General features: G+C 31.7%; 1 protein-coding gene across 4 annotated transcripts in view; it reads right to left on the bottom strand.

The window, feature by feature from the left end:
- Dync2h1 (dynein cytoplasmic 2 heavy chain 1) overlaps positions 1 to 25,744 on the bottom strand; it is a 329,197-nt gene that overhangs the window by 176,169 nt on the left and 127,284 nt on the right. For 3 of the 4 annotated variants that reach the window (XM_005329090.4, XM_078046934.1, XM_040285143.2), the window contains exons 64-70: positions 22,820 to 22,840; positions 21,371 to 21,469; positions 17,565 to 17,688; positions 6,167 to 6,330; positions 4,261 to 4,380; positions 3,603 to 3,737; positions 1,026 to 1,169 (exon numbers count right to left, since the gene is read on the bottom strand). In XM_005329090.4, the coding sequence (XP_005329147.1) occupies positions 1,026 to 1,169; positions 3,603 to 3,737; positions 4,261 to 4,380; positions 6,167 to 6,330; positions 17,565 to 17,688; positions 21,371 to 21,469; positions 22,820 to 22,840 (807 nt within the window). The remainder of the gene's footprint in view (positions 1 to 1,025; positions 1,170 to 3,602; positions 3,738 to 4,260; positions 4,381 to 6,166; positions 6,331 to 17,564; positions 17,689 to 21,370; positions 21,470 to 22,819; positions 22,841 to 25,744) is intronic. The other variant, XM_005329089.4, reaches the window with a different exon arrangement.

The following is a 25,744-nucleotide window of genomic DNA, read 5'->3' as shown; positions in this document are numbered from 1 at the left end:
TCTACTCTGTGCTGTAAGGAAGTCAAACCTAGCACAGAGGTGCTGCAGTAAGCAGTCCTACTTATCAAGTCCTCCCATCCCAGCCACCTGGGCAAGTGAAACCCCTCCCCACCACATCCTCAAGACATTTTAGCCTGAGGCCCCAGACATTGTAAAACAGAGACAAGCCATCCCTGTTCTATCCTGACAAAATTTCTGACATTAATATAAGAAAATGTTTTTAATAATATGATACTCCGCAGAGATAACCTATCACTTAAAAATATTGTGTAGTTATGTATTTATTTATTGACATGGAAGTTGCCCACAGTATATATATTTTTTAATTACAGTGTGCTACTTTAAAACAATGTTATCCTTTATACATCTTTCCCTCCACTAGAATATAAGCTTCCTAAAGCAGTACATTACTGTGTACACATTATTAAGAACAATACTTTCATATTATAGTCTCAAAGATATATACTATGTGGATAATTTCTTATTTTATGTTTTTATTAATTATTAGATTTTTTTAATCATCATATTTTACTTATTAATTTATTCTAAAAACATAAATTGTTTCCATCAAAAGACTGTTACATTAGAACTGTTAAGAAAATAAAATGAAATTAAGAAACTGGTTTATTTTAGGGCTGGGGATGTGGCTCAAGAGGTAGCGCGCTCGCCTGATAAGCGTGCGGCCCGGGTTCGATCCTCAGTACCACATACAAACAAAGATGTTGTGTCCACCAAATACTAAAAAATAAATATTAAAATTCTCTCTCTCTCTCTCTCTCTCTCTCTCTCTCTCTCTCTCTCTCTCTCTCTCTCTCTCTCTCTGTCTTTCTCTCTCACCCTCTCCCTCTCTCTCTTTAAAAAAAGAAAAAAAAAAGAAACTGGCTTATTTTAAATATATGTTGAAAGTAATACATGTGGTCTTCTGAAGCATAATTCTACATGTTTTATCAGAAAATTATTATTATAAATTAAGTACACAGTAAAGTGATTGGTCAAATTCAACCACAGGGCAACCAACAGCTTACCTGTTTGCTTTGCAGAGCTCGTTGAAAAAGTCGTAGAAAAGCAGCCAAACTAAAACGGTACATATTATTAATCTTAGACAAGTCAGAGATAATGAAGTACATCTTACTGGCACTCTCAGCCAGAGGGAGATAGGCATCCCGCTCCTGTGGAAAATTGGAGAAAGGGAAACACTTTAGTATAGTGCTTTACTGCCACCTACAGACCACTATGCACATATCTAGCCACCGTCTTAAATTTCCACACACATACAACAAATAAGATAACAAATCAAATAAATTTGCAACTCAAAAAACAGCATTATTATTCCTATTTTTATGAAGTTGAGGACAATATACATCTTAGTCCATTCAGGCTGCTATAAAAAATACACTAAACTAGTTCTGCTTTTAAATAATAGAAATTAATTTCTCCCAGTTTGGGTGGCTGGAAAATTTGAGATTCTTAAGGCACTGGGAGATTTGGTGTTTAGTGAGACCCCATTTTCTGATTCATAGAAACAGTTGATTCTTGCTATGTCAAACAAGAAGGGGCAAATAAGTTCCTTCAGCTGTCTTTTATGAGGGCACTAATCTCACCTAGGAGGGACCACCCTCATTACATAATCATCTGCCCATGGTCCCACCTTCTTATCCTATCTAACATTAGGAATTTAGGTTTTTACAAAAAAATTTTGGGGGAGACATTATTTCAAATGTCTTTTCTGCCCCTAAGATAACAGAGCTAAAAACAGTTCATATATTAGTCTTAATGAGGACCAAACGTACTTGGGGAAAGAGGGTAAGATAGAATAGTAAACAGTTAGGATCAGACAATAGAAAATGCAATTATACATTTTTTTAAAAAAAATCTGTTTAGGTAAGGTATGCAAGAGAGCATGGAACTTCTAGGCTAGCAGAGAAAAGTTTAAACTATGAGACAAGTATGTGGGACATGTCAAGAAAAAAAACAGGAAAAGAAGATGACTGTAACAGGTTTGCACATCATCTAATAGCACAGCTTAATGTAAGCAGAGGAAGAGCAAATAATGATAAGAAACTTCATTTCTGACAGAAAATAAAGAATGATAGAAATAGAAGGATCAATAAGATTAAATGATCTTAGAACTCTGAGGAGGTCCTCCATGTTATGATCAAAGCACTGGAATTAAAAATGTGACACTGGTAAAATTATGTGATACATAATTTTTTACTTTCTTACTTTCTTTTTTTAACATTTATTTTTTAGTTTTCGGTGGACACAACATCTTTATTTTATTTTCACGTGGTGCTGAGGATCGAACCCAGCGCCCTGCGTATGCCAGGCGAGTGCACTACCTTTTGCGTCACATCCCCAGCCCTCTTACTTTCTTTAAGTAAGAAAAGGCATACACAGTTCAAAATCCTTTTGGTAGAAACTGGCAATCACAATTGGCAATCTGCAAAGTTTAGACTTGGTAAGGAAAATAGGGTGACTAGATAGGAATCAGGCTATAAAATTTGCTCAACTTCTGGTTGCAACAGAGCTCTTTCCCAAGTGAAGAAAGCAGCAATAAAGAAGTGTAAAATTTATAAAAAATATTGAGGAAAAGCTGAAAAAGTCTCTAAGACAAATGGAAGATAATTAAAACCTATTAGTTGGAGCTCATGTCAGGTTAGAGCCTGGAAATTCATAAAAACATTTATTTCCCTGGTCATTTATTTCCAACAAAGATCAGTCACTAGAATGCAAGAAAGGAAAAGATATTGTACTGATAAAGGACTGAAACTTTGCTAAAGGAAACATCAAAAGAATAAAGTAAAAATAATTTAAAGCCATTGGCAAGAAAATGGTTCAGATCATCACATTGATGGGATACAGAATGACTAGGGGAAAAAAATGTTTCTTAATGGAAATAATAGCTTATAACTCCAATAGTATCTTTAACTGGCTTTATCTTAACAAAAGTCCTAAAAGTGTTGGGATCTGAAATGTCCCTTTAAAGCTCATTTGTTAAAGGTTAGGCACCCAGACCATGATACTATTGGGAAGTAGCAGAACCTTTAAAATGTGGGACCTCGTGGGAATTCTTAGAGAATTGAGGGAGTGTTTTCAAAGGGAATTATGGTATCCTGGTTCCATCTTCCCGCTCTTCCTTCCTCTCCCTCTTCCCATAGCCATTAAGCAAACTGACCATGACCTGAAACATCCAAAACTGTAAGCAAAATAAACCTTTTCTCTTTTTAAGTTCATTTATCTCACGCATTTGTTACAGAAAAAAAGCTCATTTATACAATTGGCAAAGATGTTGCCTCCTAACGTTCATTTTTAATGTATTCATTTTCAATTTTAGTACAACATTATAGCTCTACCTTAGATAACATGTGAAAAATCAGTAGACCCCACCAATGTATGTGGACCAGCAGTCTTTTTTCTCTATGAGCCCAACATCTTAGCTGACTCTCTACAATAAGAAGAATCAGACCCAAGGCTCCGATGTTTATCTATGGCTTTCTTTCTTAGACATAATCATTACCCTCAAGTCCTGATCTGAATTTTCTATCATATTAACATAATTATTTAAGAAAACCTGATATAAAAATCACAGAGGAAATAATTACTTTATCAAGGGAAATCTGGAGTTTGTAAGATTCTTTAAGTGAGTCCTGAATAAGTGCACTACTTGCTTTTGTCTGATTCAAAGATACAATCAAATCCTTATTTTCCAAAATATTGCCTTGGGATGTGGCCAGTGTCTGTAGAAAAAATTAACAAAATAATACAAACATTGTTAGACATGTTCAAATAACCAATTAAAGGAAGCCCATATAACTGTCACTAATTTTATAATATTTATAGGAACTTGTTATTTTTTAAAAATTTAAATACTTTGGGTCATCCTATATCAAATAATATATTATTATATGATGTCATTATTATATCTAATAAAAAATAAAACTATAAAATTATAGATTAAATTATAAATTCATGCCAACTTTTAATACTTTTTAAAATTCTGAACATATGATAAATAATGCAACAAGGCAGTATAAAAAATTATTAGTTGAATTTGCTTGTCTCAAATGTAATTCCTCAAGATCTTATATTCCAAAATCTGTTTGTTTTCTGTTTGAATTTTGGCATTAGATATTTATAGACCTTTGAAAACAAAAACATTCTGAAAGTGCTACTCATTTTTTTTAAAAGGCAGGCAATGTTATTTTTATTTATTAAAGAGAAAAAGCAATATAAAAAATATACTAAATAGCTCAATTTTACCTCTAAAAGAGATTCCTCAAGCTTGGCTAGCTGTATTTTCTTATCTTCTTCCTGTTGTAATAGTTTTGTTTTTTGTTCCTCTAAATCAGGTTTCTCATGTTGAATGGTTAAAGCCAAAAGCTAAGGGGGAAAAAAAAGGAAGGGGGGCAAGGTAATCCTAACAATAAAGCATAAAACAAGAAAAAAAACTTCCTACACAGGCTTTGTATTGACCAAATCCTTCAAGTATTATAGTACTATGTTACCTCATTTCATTCTTTTTAATTAAACATGAAACACTTTCACAATTATATCTGATGAAAAAGTTATTAGATAAATAGTTAAATTGATCAATAAAATGCTTAATAGTATAAGAGAGCTGTAGGAAATTATAGTAATTAACAAATCAATAAGTAATATTTAGTTCTAAAGTTAGATTTTTTAAAACTATGGAATAGTCATCTATTGATAAGTAGTTACATCAAAAAAATAACAAGATATATTACTTAAAATATTGAGATATAACTTCACATCTACAAGGACAGCTTCTACTAAAGAGACAACTAATATGAATTAGCAAGAATATGGAGAAAATGGAACGATCCTACATTGTTGGTAGAAAGTAAAATGGTGAGTTTGCTCCTCAAACTCTTAAGCACAGCTACTTAAGCACTTCCACTAACAATCCATTGAATTATACACTTTGAACTGGTAATTGTATGGTATGTGAATTTTATTTGCTAAAATTGTTATCTGTTAAGCTGGTAAAAAATATGTGGGCATGGTGGTAGATTCCTATAATCCCAGCACCTCAGGAGGCTAAGACAGGAGGATGGTAAATTCACAACCAGCATCAGCAATTTAGTGAGGCCCTTAGCAACTTAGCCAGACCCTGTCTCAAAATAAAAATTTTTAAAAAGAGGTAGGTATATGGCTCAGGGGTTAAGTACCCATGGGGTTCAAGTCTCAGTACCAAAAAAAAAAAAAAAAGAAGCTTAAATTGCTAACTTTGAATATTAATGCAGCCAATGACACCAGTATAAAATATGTAATTGAAAATCTGCTGTACAAGCATCTTTCCTTATTTCTTAAGTCTACATAGCACCTTTTAGCAATTACCTTGAGAGCTTTTAGATGGAAGGGAGTAATTGTGTCAATTAATTCTGCCAAGTTTAGAGTGATTGTTAAAACGTTTTATCTGTCAGAATTATTATCAACTCAGTCAAAAGATATGTTCATTTAAATGTATTCAGTGAGTCCTATGGTATAGTAAGAAAATAATATTTTGAAAAAAGTTTTAAAAACTGCAATAAAGAAAAATTTATAGCAAATACACATTCACATGAATCAAACAAGAGAAAAATCACTATTGTTAGATGAATAAAACAAAAATATTCAAGAAATCAATATCTTATCTTTCAAGAGCAAAAAAAAATAAGTGAATATATAAATAAAAGCCTGGACATAAAAAATCATTTTGAAATTCACACAAAAACCATAAAATTTAATGGCACATATACAGATAAACTGAATTTTTAAAATGCAAAGATTGTGATTTTAAAAATATTGGCTCAGGTATCAACAACCCTCAATTACCTGAATATGTCAATTAACTGCATCTTCCATGTATTTCAATTTTCCAATTTAAAAAATTAAGCAAACTACAAACTATTCATCTCTCAAAATCTACCATATCTGACAGAAAAAGGACTATAAAATTGCAGTTATGTTGCATCAACTTCAAATATACAATATACAATACAGATGATAAATAAGCATGACTACTTTACTTGCAAAACTGTTTTCAAAATCATAAGTTTAAATACTAATCAGCTTAATACAATATCTTTCTATTCACAATGTCTAATCAATATACAGATACAAAAAACTCTAACATAAATATATTATGACTATTGTCTTTACATACCTGCCCTCTTAATCCACTTCTTGTTGTAGTAAAATTAACCTCAGTAACAATAGAAGCTGCATCTGGTGGAATAAAAGGATTTGGGTTTCTTGTTGATAGAAAAAGGCGAAATTCTTCATTGTAGTCAATAATCTTGTCACCTATTTGTACCACATAACGTGGTCCTGTTTAAAAAAACCACAAATGCAGTTAACTGCCCTGAATATTTTGTATATCACTATATGATACTTAAAAATATAATTTTCAAATACTCACAACATTATTATAGGCTTTTAAACATAGTCTAAAGGACAGCAAAGCTTAGGCTATCCAAGGAACTATTAGAATGAAAGACCTGTTAATAAACAAGAGTGAATAATTCATTTTGATGATCCTGGAACGCTGAAGTATTAAAGGAATATTTGCTTATATTTAGTATGGTCTCAATATTAACTACATCTTTTGTATTTCAAATTTTTCTGAAATAGTAGATTATAGATTGCAAAAATAAAAACACAATTATATGTTATTCTCTATTTCTAATTCATTTATAAAAAAGTTTATTATACTAGTATTTATGTTGTAATACATGAAAATGGAATGATAAAATCTAGGAAAATATCAAGATATAAGTAAATGCAAATATATCTACTATCAACTAAATAAAAAGGCAACCTACAGATTGAAAAATATTTGCAAACAATTTATCAGAAAAATCAAGATATCAAAACTTATAAAAATTCTTATAATTCAATAGCAGAAAAAATAAATAATCCAATTAAAAATGGGCAAAGAACCTGAATAGACATTTGTACAAAGAAATAAGAATGTCCAGCAGATAAATGAAAAGATATTCAATATTCAACATTACTACTCATTAGGAAAATGCAAATTAAAACTGTAAAATATACACTCATGATATGTGTGTTATCAGGAAGACAAGAGATAACAAATTTTTCTAAGGTTATGGAAAAAAGAAAATATTTGGTAGGACTGTAGATTGATATTCTGGAAAATATAACTATTATATGACAAGGAATCTCTCTTCTGAATAGATACCCAAATGAAATGAAACTACCACCTCACAAAGGTATCTGCACTGCTGTGTTCACTGCAGCATTATTCACATAGCCATGATACAGAAACACCAAAGTGCCCATCATTGGAAAAATGGATAAAGAAAACATGATACAGAAACAGACAATGGAATATTATTCATCCACAAAAAAAGGTGATCCTGTAATTTGCCACAATACGGATGAGCCTGGAGAGTATTATCTTCAGTGAAATAAGCCAAACAACGAGGAAAAAAAAAATATTGCACAATCTCTCTTAACACATGACAGTTAAAAAAAATAAAGAAAAATTCCATAAACACAGAGATAGAAAATAAAACAGTGGGTACCAAAGGAAGAAGTGGTGGGAGGAAATGGGAAGATGCAACTCAAAGGATGCAAAGTAGCACATATGTGTAATAATTACATCTAGATACTTAATATGAGAACTAGAGTAAATAAAATTAGATAGTATTCAGCATTTTTGTTGAGTAAATTTTAGTTGCTCTCACAACACACAAAAAAAGGATAACTAAAGAGGATATGTTAATATGCTTCATATCATAGCCATTTTACTATCTATATGTATCTTACATAATGTTTTATATATACCTTAGATAAACACAATAAAGTTTCTTTTTCTAAAAGATGAATATAACTTGAAAATAAAAGAATGGAAAAGTATATACCATGTAAGCACTAGCTTGAAACTTAGTGTAACATTCCAGTAACAGACGCTAAAACAGATGCTTCTATATGTAAAGAAGGAAATATCTTAATGATAAAAAACATAATTGAATAAAAAGATATTACATTTCAAAGCATGCATATGCAAAATATACAATAGAGTTCCAAAATATTTAAAGTAAAGCTTTTTAAGCTTTCAGAACTAAAAGAAAAATAGACATATTAAAAATAATACAGACTTTAAGGCATTTACCTCAAGACATGATAAAACAAACAGAAAAAAAATAAAAACAGCAAGTATATAGAAGATCTGAATACCACATAAAACTTGATTTAACTGGCCTGAAATAAAAATTAAATCAAATAGGAGTCAAATTTTCACTATTTTTAAGCATGCCTGGAATATTTATTAAAGGTAACCAAATGACAAGTCAAAAAGGAGGCAGCAAATGAATCTCTCCAAATTAAAATGCTTTCGAATAAGTTCCCTGACCACAATGGAGATAAGTTGGATATAAAGACAAAACAACAACAACAACAAAAATATCCAACTACCAGGAAATTAAACAACAAAATATTAAATGATTTATAAGTCAAAGAAGAAATCAAAACACAAGACATGAAGCTAAATAAGGACTTGGTGGAAAATTTATAGATATAAATTAGGAAAAGGAAAAGACTATCACTATTTTGCTTTTCCATCTCAGGAACCAAAATAAATAAATAAATCCAAGGAAAATAATAGAAATGAATAATAAAGGACAAAAGTCTATTTTAAAATATAATGAAAAAAATCAAAATTAATATTTGGTATTCTAAAGATTATTAAAACTGATAAACCCTTATGAAGACTGATCAAGAAAAACTTAGAAAGATCAACCCAAGAACAAAAGGAAGCCTCATTACAAATACATTACAAATTTAAAAGATATGATAATATTATCTAAAAATATGCACCAATACATTTGGAAATTTGGAATAAATAAAAAAATACCTTTAAAAAAGTACACAGCCTAGAGTTTTAAGATGACGGAATAGAGAAGGTCGTTTTTCTAGCTGCTCTGTGACATTAAACCAAAAAAGCAGATAGGCAGATTCTCAGCAAAGTAGGTAACCAAAAAAGGGAGGAGAGACTTTATTAGAATTTAATACTGAACAGCAGATCAGGGACTAGGAGGTTGGATATTGTAAGAAAAAATACCCAGAGTCATAGCCACTGCTGCTATCTGGAGTACCCAGCCAGATGAGTCCCTCCACAAGCAACGTGGAGGAAGGGACAAGGGACTAAAAGAAACCCTCATTTTTAAGAGGCCTAAGGTGTGTCTGGGTACAGAGAACTTAAAGATCAAAGACACTGCCCAACTAAACTGAATAGCATGCTGCACAATATCTTTGTACAGGAAAGAAGCTCCCATATTTCCAGGCTGCCTGAGGAGGACAGAGGAAGAAACCATTCTTTAGCTATGGCATGGGGCTGGCAGCTGAGGGAGCCAATTCCTGTAAAGTCTGTCCCAAAATACAGGCCCAATAAACACACACTGCAAGACAAAGAGTATACCTAAGTGACCAGAAAAATTTCAGTCATAGACAGAGGATTATACAGGAGACTACTGGTCATGGAAATCCACCCAGCACTACCCCTCGCCCTCCAACCCATCTGTTTGCAGGACTGGCTGGAAGAGACACACCTGGCTGGGAATTTGAAAGGACGAGGGTGGGAGAGATTAAGTTAGGAGACTGAACCCCAGACTGGGTAGTAGCGGGGCAGCAAGAGACGTAATTGACTAAGAATTGGCTTCTCAAACATAAGAGTGAAAGCCAGGGGAGACACCTGGGGTACAGACTTTCAGTGCCCACTGGCAGTGGCTGGGCCTTGGTGGTGCACTGATCTAAAGTATCTAGACCAATTAGCATCCAGCAAAGAGCCAGGAGACCACCTAAGTCTAAATGCTGCCTCTAGGAATTCCAACTACAGAATTACCTCTCACCCCATTGACCCCCAACCAACACGCTGAGAGGGAAAACTGAGAATCGAGACACAATTCTTTAACTTTTCAAGGAGATTTTTTTTTCTTTTCTGTAATTGTGACCTTAGACATTTATACATATTCATATTGGTTTTATTTCTCATTTCTAGAATTTTTGAAGCCAATTATTTTTCATTATTCAATATTTTGCAGACTAGTATATTTGAATAGTATATTTTAATTTTGTTTTGTAGTCTTTATTTTTTTAATGTTTACTTTATATAGATACATTTTTTTCTCACATATCTGTTTCCCTTGATTCTCTTTCTCTTTTCTTCTCCTAATAGCCAATCTCTATTATTCTCTTTCAATCCTTCTTTAGTTTTTTACTTTTATTTTCTTTCCTCCTCCCTATAATTATCACATCCTACATCATTCCTGTTCTCTCCCAGTTGACCATTCAAAATTATAAAATCTTTTGCAAACTTAAACATTTTTACTGTGGGCAATAACTGATCTTATCATTTCTGTTTATTGTGACAATTAGCATTTTAGATGTCATGGTAGAAACTATTTTATTTAAGCTGTACATTGTTTGCATTGATTGTTGTTATTAATTGTCTCCCCCTAAACAGTTAGGTACTGGAAACCTTCAGGGACACTACAAGTCAACAGAATAAAAACTCTACTATCTCAGATACATACTTCTAGATAGGTAAACACACAAATAATATGAAAAAGCAAGGGAACAAATCACCCAAACAAAACAAGATACTTAAATAACAGAATCTGACAACACCATGGTGGAAGAAATGTCAGAGAAGGAATTTAGAATGTGCATGGTCAAACGCAATCTACAAAGTAAAGAACAATATAGGGAGTAAAATCAGAAAGAAAATAGAGAAAGTGAAAGATTACTTCAATAAAGAGAGATTTGAGGGAAAAACAGAAATCCTTGAAATAAATAAATCAACAAACCAAATTAAGAATTCAAATGGAAAGCATCACTAACAGACTAGATTACTTGGAAGACAGTACTTCAGGCAATGAAGACAAAATATATAATCTCAAAAGCAAAGTTGACCATAGAGAAAAGATGTTAAGAGACCATGAACAGAACTTCTAAGAAATATAGGATGATAAGGACAATTTAAGATTTATCAGGATAGATGAATGCTTGAAGATACAAAGAAAAGGAATGTACAATCTTTTCAAAGAAATATAGAAAATTTCACGAACCTAAAGAATGAAATGGAAAATCAAATACAGGAGGCTTACATGCCCTCAAATATACAAAATTACAATGGAACTATACCAAGACACATTATTATGAAAATATCCAACACAGAATAAGGATAGAAAAACAGCTGATGATATTTAGGGGGAAACCAGCATGGATCTCAGTTGATTTCTCAGCCCAGACCCTCAAAGCTAGGAGGTCTTGGAATAGTGTATAGCAAGCTTGAAAATGGATGCCAACCAAGAATACTATAGCCAGCAAAATTCAACTTCAGAATTGACGATGAAAAAAAACTTTCCAAGATAAACAAAGATTAAGAGAATTCACAACTAAAAAGCCGGTACTACAAAACACATTCAATAAAATATTTCATGAAGAACAAATGAAAAATGAAAGTAAAAAGCCAGCAAAGGGAAGAACTACACTAGAATAGTCAATCGAAAGAGAAACTAATTCAAAGTAAAAAACCAGAAATAAATCAAAATGACAGGGAGTAAATCATTTTTCAATAATAACATGGGATGTATGTAATGGCGAAAACTCATCAATCAAAAGACATAGTCTGGCAGATCTGGATTAAAACCAAGACCCAATAATATGCTATCTTCAAGAGACTTGCCTCATAGGTAAAGACATCCACAGAATGAAGTTAAAAGAATGGGGGAAAAAATATCATTCACAAGGATCTTATAAACAAGCAGAATTTTCAACCCTTATATCAGATAAAGTGGACTTAAAGCTGAAGTTAATCAGAAGGGACAAAAAAGGCGATTTCATATTGCGTAAGAGAACTATCAACAAGACCTAACAATCTTAAATAGTTATGCCCCAAACAATGGAGCGTCCATGTACATCAAACAAACCCTTCTCAATTCCAAGAATCAAATAGACCAAAGCACAATAATACTGGATAACTTTAACATGACTCTGTCACTACTGGATAGATCCTCCAAATAAAAACTAAGTAAGGAAGCTAAAGAAGTAAAAAACACAACTGATAATTTAGACTTAACAGACATATATAGAATATATCATCCATCAATGACTAAATACACCTTCTCAGTAGCACATAAATTCTTCTCTAATGTAGACCACATTACGTAAGCTCTCACAATTGGTATACAATTGTAGTACTACCTTAATATATTTTTAGCATCTGTAGGATTGTTTTGATAGCTCCCTTTCCATTGATATTAATTTTTGTTCTTGACTTTATTCTTGATCATACTTGTTTGATTTTTATCAAATTTTAGCTGTATTATTTCTTTTATATTTCATATATTTCTGCCCCTACTCTTATTTTTTCCTTTGTGCTACCTAATTTGAAAATAATTTGATTGTTAATCTAGGTTCTTTCTGATATAAGTACTTTAAGTTATAAATGTTCATCTGAGTACTGTTTAATCCCAGAGATTCTGATATTTTAAGCTTTTATTATCACTTAGTTCAAAGCACTTTTTGCTTACTTTTCTTGTGCTTTCTTCTTTGACCTGTGAGATATTTATAATCGTGCTATTTAATTTTGAAGTAATAATGATATGGGAATAGGGTTCTACATATCTTATGGTGATTGATTTATAATAAATCATGCAGAAAACAGTCTGCATGATTTCAAATTTTTTAAAAAAAAAATAAGTATTGGTAATGATTTTTATATTGATTGTAATGGTTATATCATGTCAAAACTGATCAAATTGCATAAATCAAAAATGTACATTTTATTGTACTTCAGTTTTACCTCAATAAGCTATGAAAAAAAAGTACACAGCCTAGAGCTCATACACACACACCAAACAAACAGTATACAAAATAAATAAGCCTAATGTTTAAAGAGGTCAGATTTACCAGCTATTTTCAATAAAAAACCCAAAAGAACATAATAGGAAACTGCATTATGTAAGTACAAAGATAATAAAAGTAGCTAGCTGTTTTATGATTTGAGCTTCTGTTATGTATTACAGGAATAGAACAATGGAAATGTAATTTTCCTGGGTGAGATAAAAAAGAACAGACAATACTATGATTTGGTATCTTAATTTTTATACAGCAGGTGAGAAAAATGAAGTCAATTCTTAGCTTAAAGAGGAAAATGCAGGGATGCAACACTATTTTATTTGTCTGGATTCTGGAAACCAATATTGCTTTGAAGGTTTACTGTGACCACTGAAATTTAAACCAAAAAGTGGTACCATTGATTCTACCATGCTTGACATAAAAAAAAAAAATGCTACCATAACTGATATTTTATATGCAGACTGGAATATTGCTAATTACTTATGATTTCTTTTTAATATTCCTTTAGGAAGATCAAACTTAGTTCATTTATTATATGTAGAATAGCATTACTGGTCCAAACTATCCAAAAGTATATCATCATCTGGGTTAGATAAACCTAAATGCCATTCAAATTGCCAAATTTCATTAAATTATATGATTAACATTTTGGCAAATGTTTCCTGTGGAAAAAAAAACTATTCATACTGGATTGTCTCCCATTCAGACATAATTAACTCAAGATGGATGAGTTTTAAATGAAGACAAATTTAAAACACTGCCATCCAACTAACCAAAAGGAGATGAAGGAAATATCCCAAAGCTCATTAAGACTAAATTAAGGCTTTATAGTCACTAAAGACGGAGATCCAACATCTGAATCTCCTCTGGGCCTATGAATATCAGCATATTCCATTCCTAGAAATAGACTCTTTGGAAAAACTTAGCTAGGTTTAAATGGCAGCTCCTGCAAAAGGAAGCTTTGGAGGTAATTCAAAAGTTATAAGTCAATTCTTGCCTTTGGTTCCTATCTCCTTCAGATACATAGAATTACAGATGTCTATAAATAAAAACATAGATTAGCAAATTCAATGCAATGCTACAGACATCTATTAAATATGGCACAATAAGACCAACTGAAATATACCTGTACACAGACTTATGGGTCAGAACTACTAAACTACCTTAGAGGTTTCTCAGCCTCAGCACTATTAACAATTTGTATTGGATACATTATTTGTTTTAGGAAGCTTTCCTTGCATTTTCAGATGTCTCTGGCATAGATTCACCACTACCCCAATTGTGACAATCATTTATGTCTCTAGATATATCCAGACATCCTTAAGAGGATAAATTGCTCCTGATAGAAGAGCAATAATCGAGAAATTTTTAGTCCATTGGACCACCCTGAACAAAGTCCTTTAAGTCCAGAACCAATTGGACTACCAAAGTCATTCCCATATGGGAGAACCAGCCACTGGAAACACATACAATATCTAATCATGCACATCACTATTATGTTGCCCATACACATGCCACATCCCTTTAAAAAAGTGTCTGGAACACAAGAGCCAACCAAGAATGGTCAGTTATCATATTTACTATAACTCCTGGTTCCATTCTCTAACTCAGCATGGAACTGAAATAGCCATAAAGAAATGGAATGATTAATAGTAATAAAAAAAACTCTTGATATTTATCATTAGTGAAACTTAAATTATTTGCCACTCACACCAGTATCTCCCTCAATAACTTCTACATAGCTAGTTGATCCAATGTTCTTTAACTACTTACAAACTAAAACTGTTAAATCTACCTTCTCCTTTAGCTGAGCTTCTAACCACAAAGGAATGAGGAAGTTTAAAAAAAAGAATTTAATTAATACCTTGCTCTTCTTTTCATCAAAATATGCGGACAAGATTTTTTTAATTTGTTCTAATTAGTTATAAATGAGAGTAGAATGTGTTTTGACATGTCATTCATAAATGGAGGATAACTTCTCATTCTTCTGGTTGTACATGATATAGAATCACTCTGGTTGTGCAATCAATCATACATGCATATAGGGTAATAATGTCCGGTTCATTCTACTACCCCTGTAACCCCTCCCCTCCCTGCATTCTCCTCTGTCTAATCCAAAGTACCTCTATTCTTCCCTAGCCCCTATGCCAGTTTATTGTGAATTAGCATCTGCATATCAGAGAAAACATTCAGCTTTTGCTTCTTTGAGATTGGCTTATTTTGTTTAGCATAATATTTTCCAGCTCCATCCATTTACCAGCAAATGCCACAATTTCATTCTTCTTTATGGCTGAGTAATATTCCATTGTATGTATATACCACAATTTCTTTATACATTCATCTGCTGACGGGCACCTAAGTTGGTTCTACAATTTAGCTATTTTGAGTTGAGCTACACTGATGTGGCTGTGTCACTTTAGTGTACTGATTTTAAGTCCTTTAGGTATATGCCAAGGAATGGGATAACTGGGTCAAATGGTGGTTTCATTCCAAGTTTTCTGAGGAATCTCCATACTGCTTTCCAGAGTGATTGCACCAATTTGAATTCCCATCAGCAATGTATGAGTGTACATTTTCCCCACATCCTTGCCAATATTTATTGTTCCTTGTATTCTTGATAACTGTCATTCTGACTGGATTGAGATAAAATCTCAGTGTAGCTTTGATTTGTATTTCTCAAACTGCAAATGTTGAACATTTTTTCATATATTTGTTGATCAATTATATTTCTTCTTCTGTGAAGTGTCTATTCAATTCCTTAGTCTGTTTATTGATAAGGTTATTTTTGTATTGATTTTTTTGAGTTCCTTATATATCCTAGAGATTAATGCTCTATCTGAAATGCATGTGGTAAAGATTTTCTCCCAATCTTCAGGCTCTCTCTTCAACATGATTGATTTTTTTTCTGTGAAGAAGCTTTTTAATTTGATTTCATCCTATTTATTGATTTTTTATTTTACTTCTTGTTTTAGGAGTTTTGTTAAGGAAATCAGTTCCTAAACCAATATGCTAAAGATTGGGCCTACTTTTTATTCTATTTGGCAAAGGTCTCTGTTCTAGTACCTAAGTCCTTGAAAGATTTTTGAATAACATAAATTTATGGAAGAGGAGCATATTCTATTCCTATTTCTATCTTCTTTGACCTTAACAGGTAGAAAAGCAGTTTATACTGCTAAGGTTAAGGACACTAAGATATAAATAAATTTGTTAATAGATTGTTTTATGTGATTCTAAGATCATCGTCCTCTGTCCCCATCGATAATGTACAGTGACAAAATGGGAATTCCTGAGGAACTCATCCCTCTGAAAAAGGATGCTCTAGAGTATACCAAAATGGGATTAATAGAATAATGTGATATGAATTTACTCAACCATGAGAACAAGATAGGAAAAAGTATGATGGGGCAATGACAAACTCTCTTTTTTAAATTCTGACATGAACAAATATCCTTGCACAACTGTCTAGAAAGTGATTCCTAATGTGAATTAATCATGATGTGGAATACATCACCCCTTACTGAATCCAATATAAGGGAATCTTGTCAATATTGCACTCTGAGATCATGCAACACAGACTGTTAAAAACTACCATGAACCAAGACTCTTAAAGATTTATGGTTCATAAGCCCTTCAGGATCAGAATATAGAAAAAAAGAGTATTAAATCCAGATAGCCTTAATAGTTTATTTCCACTTCAGTTATAATGCCACAATGAGAAGCAGGATCAACAGAGCTGAGTTTGCTCCAACAAAAGAACAGATTGAGACTAGAGATAGCTCTTACAGGCAACTCCTTTCTAGCAAGATCCTGTTCTGATTAGAAAGCTTCTATTGTTATATAGTAGACCAAGTAGCCCCACAAATATATTTTTAAAAACTTCAAAAGGTAAAATGTCCCCTAGATTTTTTTTATAGAACATATTAACCCCTGCCAGTTCAAGCATACCTTTTTATGGGATAACAGAAGATAAAAAGTGCATATTTTGCTATTTCTCTGCCTTGTCCCAATAACTCCATTTTCTATTTTAATCTTGTTAGCAAGTTATGTGGTAATGTGCAAGCATATATGTATATGTACACGGTACATTATACATGTGTATCCCCTTTGCATGAACACACTCTTAAAAGTTTCAGGGCATCACCTTCTAAAATCTGGAGTGGATTCCTATGAAGAAAAGAGGTAATGTATCAATCCTGAGACTGCTAGCCTTAGAATGATCTGCTTTAAAAATTGGTTCATGGCCAGTGTCTGAGAACTTGGATTTAGGAAGAATTCCCTTCGTTTTCAGAACTAATAAAAGAGGCTAACTGTGTCTTAACTGTTTATAGAAACAATGGGGCTTATGCCAAACATCTGCTTTCCTTTGGGGAATTGCTACGAGTGAGAGAATTTGCTCTCATAATCAATCCCCAATAAACACTACTGAGTTTGTAATGAGCTTCCTTTCTAGACATTTCACATGTGTTATCACAACTTGTTGCATTACAGATGATCAAAAACCAATGCATGCTTTGTTCTTTTTCGGCTTTGCCCTGTTAGCCCCAATATTTTATTATGGAAAGAGTTAAGCATGTCCATGTGACTCCACAGGATGAGGGCTCTTGCAAGCTTGTAACAGGTTTAATTACTTTGAGAAATCATAAAAATATGCATTCCCTGGAAACTCGAATATTTACCTTGAGCAACCAGATCTCGTCTCAATAATGGATAAAGAACAGGTTCTACACCATCCATTTCTTGTATAATAAGGGTTTTCCCAAAACGTACAGCCAACTCAAGAGCTGTGATAAAGTTACTATCCTGTGAGAATAAAAAGGAATACATATTAATTTTTTTATTATATCAGTATATACAAAGATCCTTATAGATGATAAATGAATATAGTACTAGAAAAATAAGAACATTTTAAATGTAATTTTAATGTTAATAATTCAAATTACTCAATTATGTTTCTAGTTACAAGTACTTGAACTATTTTAATTGAATAAGTTATCTTAAAATTTTCGTCACATAAATATAAATATTTTTAAAAAATAAGAATTTCGACCATTTTTTTTATTGTTGAAAAAACATCTAAAAGCTCAACAATTTTTAAGTATATATTACAGTGTTGTTAATTATAACAACAATATAGGTAGCAGATCTCTAGAACTTTTTGGTCATCCACATCTGGAACACTATAACCATTGAATATCATCTCTTTACCCCAAAATACAAGTGTCTTTCTTTAATTTTCTACTATAATTATAAATTTTTTATAGAAATAAATTTCAAATTCTATCTGTAATAAATTATCAGGAATTAATAAGAACTACTTTGCCTATATTCCAAATCAATTATTGAATGAGGAGTTTAAAAAGGAAAATGATGAATTCCCATAGATATTTCTTAGTGTGACAGGTTTAATAATTAAGTTTAATTTTTAATTAATAAATTATTAATTAAGACTCTTCAACAAGACTCTACAACCAATGAAGAATTGTGAGGCTTTTTGGCTAGCAAAAAAAAAAAAAAAGGAGTTTAAAATATTACTCCATGCCTCCAACAAAGATGAAAAATAAAGTATAATATTTGGGATAATTATTAAGATCTTATACTGCAAACCCCAAATGAGACTAAAGTACAATCATGCACCACATAATATTTCAGTCAACAATGGACCACATATACAATAGTAGTCCCATAAGATTATAACGGAGTGAAAAACTTCCTATTGACTAGTACATCATAGCTGTCATAGCACAATGCTGAGCTGTCAGGCATATTATAAAAGTACAACACATACAATTATATATTAGTATATTATACCAAATAATAATAATAAATAACTTTATGTATATATATATATTATATATATACTTTATGCTTTAGAGTATATTTTACAGTACATGAAATATACTTTAGAGTATATTCCTTTTACTTATGTTTTTTAAAATTAACTTATAAAACAGTCACAGGCAGGTCCTTCTGGAGTTAATCTAGAAAAAGATAATGGTATTGATGATTCTGACCTTGTGAAAGCCTAGACTAGTATATTTGTTTGTCTTTACTTTTAACAAAAAAGTTCACAAATGGTCAACAAATATATGAAAAAATGTTCAATGTTTCTAGCAATCAGAGAAATACAAATTAAAATTATACTGAGATTTCATCTTACTATAGTCAGAATGGCAATTATCAAGAACGCAAGAAACCATAAATATTGGTGAAGATGTGAAGAAAAGTATATACTCATACACTGTTGATGGGACTGCAAACTTGTACAACCACTCTAGAAAGCAGTACAGACAGTCCTCAGAAAAGTAAGAATAGAACCACCATTTGACTCAGTAATCCCATGTCTCGGTATATATCCAGAGGATTTAAAATCATCACACTAAAGTGACACAGTCACATCAATGTTTATATCAACACAATTCGTAATAGCTAAGCCAGGGAGCCAATCTAGGTACCCTTCAACAGATAAATGAATAAAGAAATCATGCTATATATACACACATGGAGTATTATTACTCTGCCATAAAGAAGAATGACTTTATAACATTTGCCAGTAAATGGATGAATCTGGAGACTATCATGCTAGGTGATATAAGCCAGTCCCCAAAAGTCAAAAAGCCAAAGGTTGAATGTCTTCTCTAATATGTAGAAGCTAACCCACAATAAGTGTGGGGAGGGGGCAACAGAAGATTAGTGGGTTAGAAAAAGGGAGATGAAGGAAAGGTATAAAGGATAAGAAAGGGAAAGTCAGTGAAATGAATCTGACATAACTTACCAATGCACATATATGAATATACAATGGTGAATCTGATATCATGTACATCCACAAGAAATTAATTTAAACAAATAATAATGACAGGTAAATGGCAGAAAGATCATTAGACGGAAGGGAGCAGGAGGAGGAGAAAAGAGAAAAGGAGAGATACAGGGTCTAAAATAGAATAAAATATATCCCATACTTATATAATTATGTCAAAAGGGAACTAGTATTCTGTATAACTAAAAAGAACCAGTATTTTTTAAAGTTCAAAAAGTTTAAAAAATTAATTTAAAAATAGGTAAATTCTTATAAAATAAAGATATATAAAAATGAAATATGTATAGTTATATGTGTTTTAAGCTAAAATTTATAAGGTAAAAAGAGCAAACTAAGGTTAACATTATTGATAAAAGAAAATTTTTGTGAATTTGGTATAATTTAAATATACAGTGTTAATCAATTCTCCAGATGTATACAGTAATGAACTGAGATTTCACATTCACAACACTCACTCACTGACTCAGCTAGAGCAACTTTTAGTCCTGCTGACTCCATTCATAGTAAGTGCCTACCTACATAGAGATACAATTTATTTTTATATTTTATACCACATTCTATGTACCTTTTCTATATGTAGATGTGTTTACCATTGTGTTACCAGTTACCTACAATATTTAGTACAGTAACATGCTGTACATATTTGTAGCATAGCAGCAATAGGCTACATTACATAGCCCATGTGGGTAGTAGGCCATATGACCTGGGCTTGTGAAAGCACACTCTATGATATTCATACAATGGCAAAATTGCCTAACACGTTTCTTAGAATATATCACCCTGATTAAGCAATACATGATTATTTTTATATATTATCTAATTTTCATTTATTTTTACTACAAACAAATGAGATAGAAATCCCATTTATAAAAGTAAGGTAAGTTTTAAAAATAACTTTTCAAATACAAGAGAATATCTATAAAAGCAAGTCATACAGGGGTGGGATTTTGGCTCAGTGGTAGAGTGCTTGCCTTCCATGCATGAGGCAATGGGTTCAATCCTCAGCACCACATAAATGTAAAATAAAGATATTGTGTCCACCTAAAACTTAAGAATAAATTTTTTTAAAAAAAAAGTCAGTCATACAACTAGGGCTTCCAAAAAATGAAATTTAAAAATAACCAAATATAATTTTTTTAGCAAGATAAATATGACAGTAAGGAATCACTATTAAAAAAAGACTATGATTACATTTTACTGATCAAAATGTCAAATATTGGGACACATTAAATATTCTTCTTGGTATGTTATAGGAATAGGAAATTGTGAGAGACATTCAAGAAAACTACAAATGTGCTGAAGACCAGGAGAATTTTCTGATTCTCTAAGCTAAATTAGTTATATTTGTACCATTAATCATAACTTAGAGAAAATATTTGTTTCTCTAACCTACTACAGCATCCTCTTCGTAAGAACAGAAAGTGTGACTACTTTACTCCCTATGAAATTCCCAGAGCTTTGATCAATACCTAGCACCAAATAAATATTCTCATCACTTTTTACAAATTACAAAACTGAAGCTAAGTGAGTTATATTTCTTTCCCCAAATCCAACTCCAGGTAAATTATAAGCCACAGTCTTGGATCTGTTTTCTAATTATACACCCAGAATTATTTTCACTATACGATGCTATTCTTAGTTGGCATCTGAATAATAAGTAATACATACCTGTTGATTAATAACCTCCAAATGTGAGTCCTTCAAATGTGTTTTTAACCATTCTGTAGCTTGGGATGAAGGATCTATAAGAAATGGACACACTCGACTCTAGATTGAAAAGAAGAAGAATGTTAATTAAATGAGTATGGTTTGATTTAATGAAAATAAATGCCTAAAAATTATGAAACAATTTCTAAATGAGCTGACTTTGGAGGATGTAACTGTACAACCAAAAGGAATAAATACAGGTACAGTACATATCAGTACTGGAAAACCAAATTAATAAATCTTCAATGAAATAATATTAAGTAATTAAACTGTGCATAGTCCCATTTGTTACATAATAACTCAAAGTGTATGTTAACAATATACTAAGCAAGAGTTTTATTCCCATGCTGATGCTATTTGCACTATTTGCTCTGGTTTTTAAAATGCATAATCAAGGTATTCCCTAACTTTATACATCTTCTGGGTGAATAAACCATAAAGGCCTTATAAAAGACCCATGAGCTAATCATAAAAATACTGCTGAAATAATTTTAACATAGTTATTTACATTTTAAGACAATGATTCTTCTAAAGCAGTAAATATCTACCATAAAGCCTTGTCTTAGAAATGAAAATTAGACTTTATATGCTTAAATCTAATGAGCTAGAAACCAAATTCATTACAGAATGTCCTGCACTAGTTAATCTCTAAAACTTACAGGAGTTTAGAACCCAGTGAAGACGTCTTACACACAATGGCTCTTAGAGATGATAGGAAGCCAATTATATGTATAAAAAAATGTATACCTCCTAGCACCAAATAAATATGCAATAACTCTAGAAGTCATCTAATAATTACCACTACCTACTAAATCAGATTTAAATGAATGAACTAATTTTTGTTAAATTTTCACTTATTTGAAAAAAAATGTAATTGTACATTATAGGGATAAGAAAACACATGTGAAAGAGTAGAATAAAAACTTAGGACTAAGGTGTATCAATCTCATAAAAACACTTGTTATTTCAGTGGCATATCAAGAAGGAAGGCTATAGTAGGAATAATTTGCCTTGTAGACTAATAGCTTTTTATCACCAACACCATTCAGAATTCCTAGCACATGGTCATAATGAAAACATACCTGGCTTTAAAACAGCTTTATTACAGTATTTAAATTCTCCACAAAGAACTTGTTTTTATTTGCAACCAGAGTAGAATATTCCCCCTTGCCATGTTACATCACTGTATGATCATTACCCAGAATCTATTTCTATAGATTTCTCTTACTGTTCCATCAAATAAATGTACTAACCCTAGAAAACTGATATGGTTAGTAATTACATTCTTAGTATTACTATGGGTTTAGGGTCTACTTTTATGTTGGCATTCAATAATAAACATTTCACAATTCTATGAGATTTTGCTTAACCCTGACAGTATGATTTTAAAATTTGAAGGAGTTTTCTTACCCATGATTTCAAACCAATGATCTGATGCAGTTGAAAAAAAAAGAAAAGAAAAGAAAATGGTAATGTTTCAAAATCTATTTTTAGCAAAGGAAATATGTTTAACAAATTTAAAGGGTACTTACAAGTTTTTGTACATCTCATTTATACTTTTACACAGAGATTTAGAGAAAATTTCTAATGTATATTTTATCTGTGTTGAATGATGAAATGTAGTTAAATTATATAATTAACAACTTATAATAGATCAAAAATGTTGAGCTTTCATTCATTTATTCATCTACCTTAGAATCTACAGTAACACAAAGTTCAAAGGATACAGAAATTAATAAGATATATTCCCTTGACCTCAGTGACTTGACATCTAATAAAGAAGCAAAAATAAAAAACCCATCATTCAGAAGTATACAAAATGCTACAGAAGAATGATATATGGAGATAGGGCAGAGACTAGGAAACAATTCAAATCAATCAAAGCCAAGAAAAATTAGGAAGGCAAAGAAGAAAAAAAAATCATTTTGGATAAAAAAAATACCATGATGAAAAGAATAATAACAAAGTTCGGAGTACCTGGAAAATTCCAGTAGTCTGACACAGCTTGATTAAGAAAAATGTGGGCAAAGATGATATATAAAAATGGCAGAAGTAGAGCCGGGGTTGTGGCTCAGCAGTAGAGCATTTGCCGAGCATGTGCAAAGCCCTGGGTTTGATCCTCAGCACCACATAAAAATAAATAAATTAATTAAATAAGGGTATTTTATTGTGTCATTGTGTCAACTACAACTAAAAAAGTATTTTTTAAAAAAAATGGCATAAGTAATCTGGCATCTGTGTGATCATGAAGACCTTTTTATACCATGTCTAAAGATGATGAAAATTTCATACTGCAGGCAATGAGAAGTCAATGAAATATATTAATTGAAATAATATTACTTGATTTGTTTTTGAAGGATCCCTTCAACAACTATAAAGAAGTGACTCAGGGCAAGGAATCAGATAGTATAATAATGTATTTATCCAGATACAAATTGATGAAAGTATAAATGAAGCCACTCGTAGTGGATGTGATTAAAACAGGATGCATTCTTGAGATATCTGAAAAATATATTTGACAAGACAAGATGAATAATAAACTGAAAGAAAAAGAAACAGTGGGAATGACTCCCAGCTTATAGTTTGCACTACTGGGCCAAGATTACAATATTGTCAATGATGGGAAATAAGGAAAACCAATGATAAAAAATTAAAAACAAAAAGATTTTTATAGTGAAGAGCTACCTATGCTGTCCTGCATGCCCCACTTAACATATTTCTGATGAGGTTATCAATCACGGAACCCTGTATCCACAGAATGAGTAGGTATCCCATACTAATCAGAATCCTTTCATAAGCTTGACATACATGCTTGGAGTAAAGGCGGAAGGAGGATGTGGCACATCCTTAATCTAGAAACAAGAACTCTGATAATGGAAAACATGGAGACACCAAAAACTATTGCTAATGAAGGGTAAAGAGAACCTATCTGAGAATAAATCCATCTGTCAAGATGAAGAAAGAAATGTCCTATTAATACCTTCTGAATTCTGAAGCTAGCCCCAAATTTCTGCACATCTCAATTATTTAAAAGCATAAATAGTTTTTTATATGGGCTGTAATGGGTCACAGAAAGACTCTCAATTAAAAAAAAAAACATCAAATTCAATTAAAGGCAGATAAAGCTTGAGCTTCCTAGATAAAAAATATTCCACAGTAGTTGGAACTATAGAGGTCAGGAACTCAGAAGAAAGATTCAAGACTAGAAATACATATTTATTTAAATTCTTCCTTCCTTGGTTAGGAGGGAATATTGGGCAAGGGACATTTTTGAAAGTGATGACTCTTAAAACATTTAGGACATTTTATAATTTTACTTTTATTTTTAATACATTAAATGGAATAAAAGCAAAAAAAAACTTTACAAATAAAATTAAAGCCTATTATCTCTTTATTATCTAAGGAGTGTTCATTAACAAGAATAACACAAAATAATTAAGTTAAGGTCATTCATGTACATGCGCGTGCATACACACACTTCTATAGGAGGCAGTTTTAGAGTACTAACTGGTACTAGATAGCTTGTGTTTGAATCCTGGCTCAACTACTTGACAGCAATGGACAAATGATCAACTCTTCTGTGCCACAATTTCCTTATCTATAAAAAGGGCTACATATGCACCTACTAGATTGAGTTGATGTCAGAATTTTGAGTATTTGCTTTACCTATGTTAATTCTTAAACAATAATATATACACATAGTAATTACTAGATAAGTGATGATGATGATGATGACGATGATGATGATGAATTATTGGGGAAGTAAAGAATTTCCCCTTTATGATTTAACTTTATAATTCTTTGTTTTTAGACATACAATATCAAATTAGATAGCTTTTCCTTGATATATACCAAGTAGCAGAAAGGAAAAAAAATCTCAGAAACTTTGAGTTGTTGAAAGAAAATCAATTAGATACCAAACTTTTCATAAACAATAAATATAAATATCCAATAGATGTCTTCACAAGAAAAAATTATATAAAATCTGAAATTTATACTTATCCTCTTTTCCATCTCCTTTTAGAATGCTTTTCACTCATACCTTCTCTTCTATTTCTAACATCTTTATATTCTCCATTATTCATGGAGTTGCCCAACGTTAAAAAGATCATATAATTTATCACCCGTACCAGGTTTATTAATATAAACTATAGCCCAAGCAATCCACAAGGGATGATCACATTAGCCAAATGTTTCTCTGCTCCTCAAAGACATGTTATATAAGCTTTTTCCTAACATAAACCTAACTCTTGTTACAAGGTCAAGGATAAATAAAATTTGACTATTTTCTCTCTCAGAGAATACATGCACTTCAACAGTTAAGGCAAGCCAAAT

This window comes from Ictidomys tridecemlineatus, chromosome 4 (genome assembly GCF_052094955.1).
Source record: "Ictidomys tridecemlineatus isolate mIctTri1 chromosome 4, mIctTri1.hap1, whole genome shotgun sequence".
Taxonomy (NCBI): Eukaryota; Metazoa; Chordata; class Mammalia; order Rodentia; family Sciuridae; genus Ictidomys; species Ictidomys tridecemlineatus.
Note: the sequence above shows the minus strand (reverse complement) of the source record. Positions and strands in the feature narration are given on the sequence as shown.